This window comes from Austrofundulus limnaeus, unplaced genomic scaffold (assembly GCF_001266775.1).
Source record: "Austrofundulus limnaeus strain Quisiro unplaced genomic scaffold, Austrofundulus_limnaeus-1.0 Scaffold837, whole genome shotgun sequence".
Classification (NCBI taxonomy): domain Eukaryota; kingdom Metazoa; phylum Chordata; class Actinopteri; order Cyprinodontiformes; family Rivulidae; genus Austrofundulus; species Austrofundulus limnaeus.
Window position 1 is genome coordinate 168380 of NW_013953239.1, and position 9634 is coordinate 178013.

The 9634-nt window shown below is 39.7% G+C and overlaps 1 protein-coding gene across 1 annotated transcript; it reads right to left on the reverse strand.

Moving 5' to 3' along the window:
• Positions 1-2309: 2309 nt before the first annotated feature.
• Positions 2310-6904, reverse strand: LOC106532847 (toll-like receptor 5). The gene is made up of 2 exons (XM_014029002.1): positions 6833-6904; positions 2310-4270 (listed from the first exon to the last, which is right to left on the reverse strand). The coding sequence occupies exons 1-2, from the start codon at positions 6878-6880 to the stop codon at positions 2354-2356; spliced, it is 1965 nt and encodes a 654-aa protein (XP_013884456.1). The 5' UTR covers positions 6881-6904; the 3' UTR covers positions 2310-2353.
• Between the last annotated feature and the right edge of the window lie 2730 nt (positions 6905-9634).

A 9634-nucleotide genomic window follows, 5' to 3' on the forward strand; every position in this document is an offset into this window, starting at 1 on the left:
ATAATTGACCCAGTTTGTTAGAAATGAACACATTTCTGCTTCTTCCTGTTTGTGCAACTGACCGCAAAATTAAGATTATTTATTATGTTTATTTGTGTTTTATGTATATTCTTTTTATTTTTATTGTCTGTAAATGTACAGCTGCTGGAAGCCTTGAATCTCCCTCAGGGATCAATAAAGTATCAATTAATCAATCAAACAATCAATCAATCAATCAATCAATCAATCAATAAATCAATCAATAAATCAATCAATCAATCAATCAATATATTCATTGTGTTGTAGAAAAGTTACATTAACCTGGTAGTTGACCATTTTTACAGTGAGAGCATAACGCTGCAAAAACAGCTGTTTATATCAAACACTGCTCATTTAAATATAGTTTTAGTTTAATTTTTATTCTTAACATTTAAAAAGAGGAGGACCAATGAATGAATAATGAATTAAAACAATCTGAAGATGTGTTAATTATGACAGCTTTACGGCTGTGTGTGGGTATGGGGGGCTGGGAAAGAGGAGAAGGAAACAGATGCAAGGATCCAAAGGCAACAAGGAAGTGGAGGAGGAGGCTACTGAAGCTTGTTTCCATGGTAACCTGCAGTGGAGGATGATGGAGGATGGGATGAACTGGAGGGGGTTGTGACGACGTGTATGTGCGTATGTAACATGGTGGGCTTGTGTCTGGATCAAAAATAATAAAATCAAATAAAGGTTTTGCTTCTTGATGATGATTTCTTCTCCCTGATCCTGATGAATCAGGTGGTTTTCATTACGTCACCGTTTTTACCTCGCCCTGATCTAAAACACACTTATTCTGAAATCAGTTAATTATTACATGAATTATGTCCTGAAATACTATAAAATACTATAAAATACTATAAAATACTAATCTGCTAAACCCCAACTAAAAACAGTTTCATGGTTTTTGTTTTTTTATTTATGTTTTAGATTGTTTTCACCGTTCTCCTGTGTCTTTGGGATTTATTTATTCATGATGGAGGTTTTATGTGAAATGAAAACACTGAATATTAAAATATGACCTGAGCAGGATGGTTTCTGAGTCCCTGTTTGTCAAGAACTATTTTTCCATCCTGGGTTAGGGTTAGAACAAAACAAACAAAACAAAAATGTTATTGTGTTTTCATTTATTAYCCATCAAAGATTTATTAAAAATAATGTAAATGATAGGTCACAGAAACCTGACCCAGGATGAAAAACAGAGCTTTTGACAAATTTAGAAACCCGTGGAGGTATATTTAACAGCTGGAGCGCCCCCTTCTGGCCTTTTGATGGAATTAAACACATTTAAATCAAATAGGATTATTTTTTTCTTGAAAAAGAAATTGAAAAAAATTCTAATAATTGCTAATTTCCCTCTGGGAACAATAACCTAATTTCCCTCTGGGATCAATAAAGTATTTTTGAACTGAATTGAATTGAAATGAAACAAAACGTGCAGCATGCCTCAGATTACCTCTATGATAACACCAGTAAAATAACTGTTTGTGTTATTTCTGTTTGTTTTAACTGTACTTTTTAAAGCAAGTTAACTCACAAAAGGACTAAATGTTGAAATTATTTATTTAGTTTTTAAAAGTTTTTCATTGTGATAAATATAAGGAAGTCATCTGTAATGTCATATGTGCCCTGGCACTGAATTTATGTAAAAATAAACAAGAACATAGAAAAGAACATTTAAACAATCAATGTTTATTTTAATGTAAACCCACTTGTTACATAAAACTTATAAAAATATAAACCAAAATCAATTTTTAATGTGTGTTAATTTAAAACTTCTAAGAGTTAAACACAAATACATCATTTTAACAATGAAGCACTTTCTGTCATTTCTGAGCAACACTAAAAGTTCAGTTTATTCAAGAAGAAAATGCTGATTCAACTGTTGAAGTTAAAATCTGCAAAACAAAACCATAAGAACTGTTCTTTATAAAACGGAAAAAACCCGTTATTAAAAGGTAAATTTAGCAATACCAAGTGGCTATATTTATCCAAACAGTAGCTAAAATATCTATGCAGGTAAACTGTAGCCAATAGCCTAAATTTACAACAGTTACAAAAGGCTAAATTAGCAAAACAGTAGCTAAAAGTTACACAAACACAAAATAGAGTCAGTAGGTTAGAACGTGACTTTTGAAGAGTTCTCTGTGTATTTCTATGGTGGAAAATGTTTTAATTAAAGTTTATTCATTCAAAATGCATAAATATTATGAATACTAAAAGAAAAAGCACGCCTGAGCTGAACCTGTTGATATATATATGGTGAAATTAGCACTTTAAACAGGAATATAGCTACTAGTGTGAATGCTTTATGGGGAGTATTTCAAAGTAAAATCTAAATTTTATTTTTTATATTTTTTGTAGTGGTTTTACCTGATGTGTTCCCTGCAGAATATTTTAATAGTAACACATTGTGGGAATCAGCAGGAAACTCACATTTGAAGTCCTGTACAGGACTCAGGAATGTCACATTGGTCTGTTTCATCCACATCAGGAAGCTCTGCAGGTTTTCGTCGCAGTGGAATCTGTTCATGGAGAGGTCCAAGAAGCTGAGAGAGCTGAAAGCAGCGGGATCAGGGGCGGCGATGAAGTTYTTGGACAGGTTGAGAGACTTCAGACTTTGGGGTAAAACGTTGGGCTTGACATACGTCAGGGAGTTAGATGAGAGGTCCATTTGCTCCACGGAGGTGAGGCCCTTGAAGACGCCTTGAGGAAAAGAACTCAAGCCGTTAAAGCTCAAGTTGAGGCTGGTTACGTTTCCGAATGTGTCGAACAGATTCAGACATTTCCTCTGACCCCAGATGGACTCCAGGGAGCTGCTATGAAGATCCAGAAACCTGACATTGTTTGGCCCAAACTGCCTGTTGATGAAGCACCACTTGATGGTATTCCCGCTGTATAAAAGCACCTGCAGGCGCTTCATCCCACCCCAGAGCGTATGAACGTCCCCCAGATTCATCAGACGGTTGTTCTGAATGCTCAGAGATTTGACGTTGCCCGCGAGCCGAATGAGGCTGATCACTGTCGACGGTGAAATGGTCAGCTTATTGTCGTCTAACTCAAGATGATCTAAACTCAGTAGGGATGCGGGAAAACCCAACTGACGCAAGGAGTTGTCCCTCAGGTTCAAAGATTTCAGGTAGGGGAGTTCGATGAATGAAGCAGAACCTAGAACACCGATGTGGTTGTGAGACAGATCTAAAACTTCCAACTTTGTCAGGTGGGCAAACGTATAGGAATAGATTTCTCCGAGCAGGTTGTGTGACAGGTTGAGTGTTTTCAAATGACCCTGAAGACCTTCAAAGGCCTTTTTGTGTATCTGGTTCAGTCTGTTTTGGGAAACGTCTATGGTTTCGACTTCGGTGAGTGGACTGAAAACCCCCGGCTGCAACGCAAATATGTAATTTTTAGATAAATCCATAGACAGGATGGAACTGTTCCTCAAGCCTTCAAACGTACCGTGGTCTGGATCTGGGAGGTTCTCAAATGAAAATGATCTCCCTACATGCCCTGAGAGTTTGAGGTGGGATATCTTTGTCCCTTTGATGGCTTTGAAGAGCAGTTTTAAATTATCCAGGGCAAACCCATTGTCAGACAGGTCAAGGGTGTCAAATGATACCCCGTTGAAGGGATTCCCACATTTCTGCCAGTCGAAATTCCAACTCAGCATCGCTCTGGGGAAGACAGAGTCCAGGCTAAAGATCCTAAAGTGCAGTCCTTTGAAACCAGCAAGATCAGGCTCACAAATTTGGTTAATGCTGTTCAGCTTTAGGTTCAAATTTGTCAAATGTGTTAAATTCCTGAAGAACATGGAAGGTCTAACCCGGTTTATCTTGTTACCAAAGAGGTTCAGAGTCTGCAAAGAGGTAAGTGGCTCTAGGTAGTTTTCAGTCAGTATCGAGTCATTACGCTGGCAGTTATTCAGCTGGAGWTCCTGCAAACCGGAGAGTCCGGCGAAGGCCTGCGGCTCCAGTTGAAGGCGGGAGTTGGAGTCGAGCACCAGCCTCCTCAGGCGCTTCTGTCTGCTGAAGGCGTTGTTCCTGATCACAAGTGGGACCAATTGGTGTCCGAGGTCCAGCACCTGGAGCTCTTTCAGGCCAGCCAGCGAGGTGGCGTTGATCTCACGGATGCGGTTCATGTCTAGGAAAAGGTGGGTGATGTTGGGAGGCAGAGGAGGAACCCAGCTGAGGGTTGAAATGGAGCAGTGGGCCACTGAGCCTGCAATGCGGCATGCTGGGAAACAACCGGGCATCTGAAAATGTAAAACAAAAGATTCATGAATTGAGTTTTATTTATTTTCTGAATTATTAGTGAGTTTAGACCAGTGGGCCCAATGCTGGTCCTGAAGGGCCACATGTTTTAGTTGTTTCCTTGCTTTTCAACAGTTCTTCTCCTGTTAATCACTTATTTGTAAAAGCAAGTGAACATGCAAGATAGTGGGCCTCAATGACCAGGATTGGGCACAGCTGATTTAGACATAACACCTAATTTCAAATTATTTTATTATGAATTGTGTGCAGAAACACTGGCTATAACTACAAGGAAGAATTGTTTAAAATGGACATCACAGTACAACTTTAGTGGGCTTGTTTCATTAAAACGTTCCTCTTTAATAAAAGTAGCTCTTCTTCTGCTTCTCATACGAATGAATGAATGAATGAATGAATGAATGAATGAATGAATGAATGAAACTTTATTGATCCCATGAAGGGAAATTACAGTTCAGAACAACCCATAACACAGACAGTTGTCTACTTGGGTTTTAGATATTTGTGTTGTACTTTACTCTGCCCTGGTAAGGTCTATGTGGGGATTATGGAGAGGAGGGTCCGTCGGATAGTCYAATCTCAGATTCAGGAAGAGCAGTGTGGTTTTGGTCCTGGTTGTGGAACAGCGGACCAGCTCTACACCCTTAGCAGGGTCCTGGAGGGTGCATGGGAGTTCGCRCAACCGGTCTACGTGTTTTGTGGACTTGGAGAAGGCGTTCGACCATGTCCCTCGGGGACTCCTGTGGGGGTACTCTGGGAGTATGGGGTACCAGGCTCATTGATACGGGCTGTTAGGTCCCTGTAGGACCSGTGCCAGAGCTTGGTCCGCATTGCCGGTAGTAAGTCGGACTCGTTTCCGGTGAGAGTTGGACTCCACCAAGGTTGTCCTTTGTCACCGATTCTGTTCATAACTTTTATGGACAGAATTTCTAGGAGCAGCCAAGGTGCGGCCAGGATGAGGATCAGTGCCTCCAAATCCCAGACCATGGTCTTGAGCCAGAAAAGGGTAGGGTGCCTTCTCCGGGTCGGGGAGGAGGTCCTGCCCCAAGTGGACGAGTTTAAGTATCTCAGGGTCTTGTTCATGAATGAGGGAAGAATGGAGCGGGAGATCAACAGGTGGGTTGGTGCTGTGCCTGCAGTGATGCGGGTGTTGTATTATAAGAAACCATTTAAAAATACAGCACAATAACAGCAATTTTATTACTTAATTTTGGAATATAGACCGATACTTGAATAAGATTGGTGGAAAAGATTGGCTTCTACCTTCATAAAGATCTGAAAATCAGGCTCAGCCATTGTCCCCCCCCCCCCTTTTTTTTTTTTTTTTGCTGTGAGCACTACCTATTGTCCAGTTAAAACAAGTTTGTATTGTCTCAAGGGTATTTTTCAATGTTTCTGGACATTTTAAAAATCGGAGGTAGAAAACTGCAATAGATGCATCTGTGGTTGAAACATTTCATCTTCTCCAAGAGACTTCTTCAGTCTGAGAAGTTGCAGGTAAGCTCAGCCTTATGAGCAGTACTTTCACCTGCTGGATCAACAAGTTTACTGATGGCAACCAAAATTGATTGTTCACAAAGCAAAAGAGACCATCAGCCTAATAACCGATCACCCTGATGGCCACGTATTGTTCACAGAGGGCTGAGTTATGCTTGCAATAACAGCATAGGGATTGACAATTGGACACAGAGGCCTCCACCTCTGATTAAGAGGACCCCAAACCCAGAGCCAGACCAGTGGTCATTTTGTATGTTGTGAGAGTTTCAGAGAAACTGAGATGTTTGTTTTTCTAAACATGACATTCCAGTGGCATTTCTGCAATGACTGGTTCACTACAAAGATTTGGTCCCCCAGCACAAACAAAGTAATATTGAGTATGCTGTTGGGTGACCAGTTAGACATTGGGGAAACAAAGCAGTCACTGTCCAAAAGGATGGCCCAGCACAGAAAACCAACATCATCAGATCAGGACTCTGTAGTTTACACTCATCTACAGACCAGCGGTCACCTTTCAGGGATGAAGATGTTTTCATCCTTGATAGAGAGGAACGTTGGTTTGAGAGAAGCGAAAAGGAAGACATTTTTGTGAAGAGAAACCACCCACTGTTAAACAGYAATGGAGGTCTCCATTTCCAGTTGTTCCTCTCTAACAGTACTGTTATTGAGAGGATGACTCAGTCRTCTGTGAACAAGAAGTGGCCATCTGGGCACTAACGATAGTTAGGCTGATGGTCTGTTTAGCACATGAACAACCAGTTAGATTGTTATCTTTAACTTGTTTGTCCACCATGTGAAAGTACTGCTTATAAGGCTGAGTTTACCTGCAACTTCTCAGACTAAAGAAGTCTCTTGATGAAGAGATGAAACATTTCCAACAAAAAACTCGACTAGAGGACCTACTCAACATTTTCTTTAAACACTTGCAAAAGTAAACTAAAAAGAAAACAGAAATGCTCATTAAAGACAGTTTTCTGTAGTTTCACAAATATTCCACACAAACAGATTTTAATGCATGTTGGGTTTTATCATGCAATAATAGTACGTACCTGTAGAAAAACACAGATGGCAACCAGCTGAATCCAGAGTGTCCTCATCTTCACGCTGCTTAAATAAGTCCACTTCAGTTGTCTTAGATTCAGAAATGATCCTGCCTCTGCAGAGCAGTCTACGGGTTTTTATTTGCTGCTGTTTTACGTCAATGTTCAACCAGAGCAAGAAACCCCATTTTTCAAACTCCAGATTTACAAAAGTCAGGGAAGTCCAAATGTCTGTTTATTGTCCTCTGTTGATGTTTAACCATTGGGAGTTAGGGAAGTGTCTATGTTACACAACTGGATTTTTTTTTTTCAGAAAATGTGCAAATGCCAAGTTTGAGTTGTGTAATAGCAAATTTTAATGTTGTATTTAACAATGCCTGGGAGTGGAGACACAAACAACCAATTTATATTTCAGTTTATAACATTGGTGTCTTTTGAAAATTATTTCAAAGCTCTTCCAATTGAAATAATTTCCTTTATCAGTTATCAGCAGAGTCCTGTTATGTTGCCAACAATTACGAATTGTTTGTTTARATTTGAACACAGACAGGTACACTTCAGACAGTCATGGTGGGTGTCAGATAATGAGTTTGTAAAATAACAGAGTCAAAAGGTACAGATCCACCGAGGGGTACCTTTCAGTTTAACACAAAAACAATGTATTCAAATGCAGTCGTACTCCAACAATGTCTGTATCTTTAACAAAATTATCTCACGGCCACACGTTGGTTTAACGCGTCGCCAGAAGTAGCTCCGTAATTATAGTCTTAAAGGGGAAATTCATTCAAAATTCACCTTTTTAGCTGTTAAGTGCATTTTGTTGTGTACTAGTATCTATAGGAGGCATAAAAGTTTCATTTAGTCTCTCCCTGTGTTGCAAGAATACTGTATCTTTACACTCTGTTTGGGTCATATTTTCCTCTCTTTTCCATGACGTTTCTAATTACCATGATTCAAATCCACTACAATTTGGTCGTTTTCATTGTCCCTTGGCTAAGRGTCAGACTTTGGCTCCAATATGTAAGGCTAGATGGACAAGTCTTCTGTTGTTGACATCTTTTAATTCTTTTGAAAATAAAACATTTCTGGGCTGCTATAGCACAGCAAAAWCAGGAGTGTTAAAATGTCAGTGTTAAACTTTTGGGAGTTGATTTAACACCCCCRAGGTCTATTTTAACACTTTCTGAGTAAACTGACACCCAGTGTTGGTGTTAATTCACATTGTTGGTTTCCTCAGTGTTGTCTCAACACTGGACAGTGTTAAATAAGCTCCGCCCACTGTTAAATCTTATATAACACTTAACAGTGTTGTTATATGACACCATGCAGTGTTGAAAGAAGTATTCTGAAAAGCCCCGCCCTCTTTACTCAGTGTTGTCTCAACACTGGACAGTGTTAAATAAGCTCCGCCCACTGTTAAATCTTATATAACACTTAACAGTGTTGTTATATGACACCATGCAGTGTTGAAAGAAGTATTCTGAAAAGCCCCGCCCTCTTTACTCAGTGTTGTCTCAACACTGGACAGTGTTAAATTAGCTCCGCCCACTGTTAAATCTTATATAACACTTAACAGTATGACACCATGCAGTGTTGAAAGAAGTATTCTGAAAAGCCCCGCCCTCTTCCACCTCACGTCAAACAGACCAGTATTTTCTCAGCAAGGCATGCTGGGTAATCCTGTAGAAATGATGTGTTTGTTTGTTTATGACTATTAAAGAAGTTCATGAGGGTAAAAACGAGTTGTTCTGGTTAGTTTTCTTGTTAGTTTGATCAAGTTTAAATTTGTGTTTTTGGCCAAAAATGGACACAGTGTATGTCCTGGTGTGTGAAGAAGGATGTCTCCATTATACTTTTCTACTGACTACTGAGCAATGTTAATGCATCACTACAAAGAGTTTGATTTTAACTCTGAGTGTTAAAGTTACACTCCCAAATGTATGGTGTATTGACACCTTGTGGTGTCTGTTAACCCTTTTAACACCATAATTTTATTTAACAAAAATACACTAGTGTTACTTTTAACACTATATTTTAACACTAACATTATTTTATGTTAATCTGATACCCTGTTGAATATTAAACACTGGTTGGTGTTAAATTAACAAAAAAAGTGTTAAAATTGAACACTTTCATAAATGTTATTTTAACAGCAGCATGCGTGGACACATATAGACACTGTTGGTGTTGACATTAACACTGTGGGTGTTAAATCAACACTGGTATTTTTGTTGGCTGTGTAGACAAACCCCTCTATCAACACACAACGGACTGTTCTGGAAGCTGCAGCGGGCTTTAAAGAGACAGCCTTAAAACAGGTTGATCTGAAACAGTTCAGGAAAAGGGTAAAACAGGGGCTCGTGGCGCTACAATAAGTAAGAATTCAGACCAAAGCATTGCAGTTCCACTTTATATAGACCRCAACTGAATGACTTCATTGTGAAAAACAATCTCTGTTATGTGTCTGTTTTGTGTGTTCGGGTGCCTGTGGGGGCTCAACACAACCTTTTGCCCTGACCCCCCTTCCTGATCAACACGGCCWTGTTGGAAATGTAACATTTCACTGAAGTAACCCTCATGTTTTTACCCTGTACCTATAATATCTTTATTTAATTTAAATAAACAGTCCTGAGGTGTGCTCGTTTATTATCAGCAGCTTTGTTAAAGGTTAAAGGGGTGGAAACACGGAGAGCAGTGACTTTAACGGTTCATCCTGCAGCAGCTGCCGGTGCTCACATGTCTGCACGGAAATAAATAACGGGACCGGTATTACGTCACAGCTCAGGTGGAGGGGGGGGGGGGGGGGGGGGG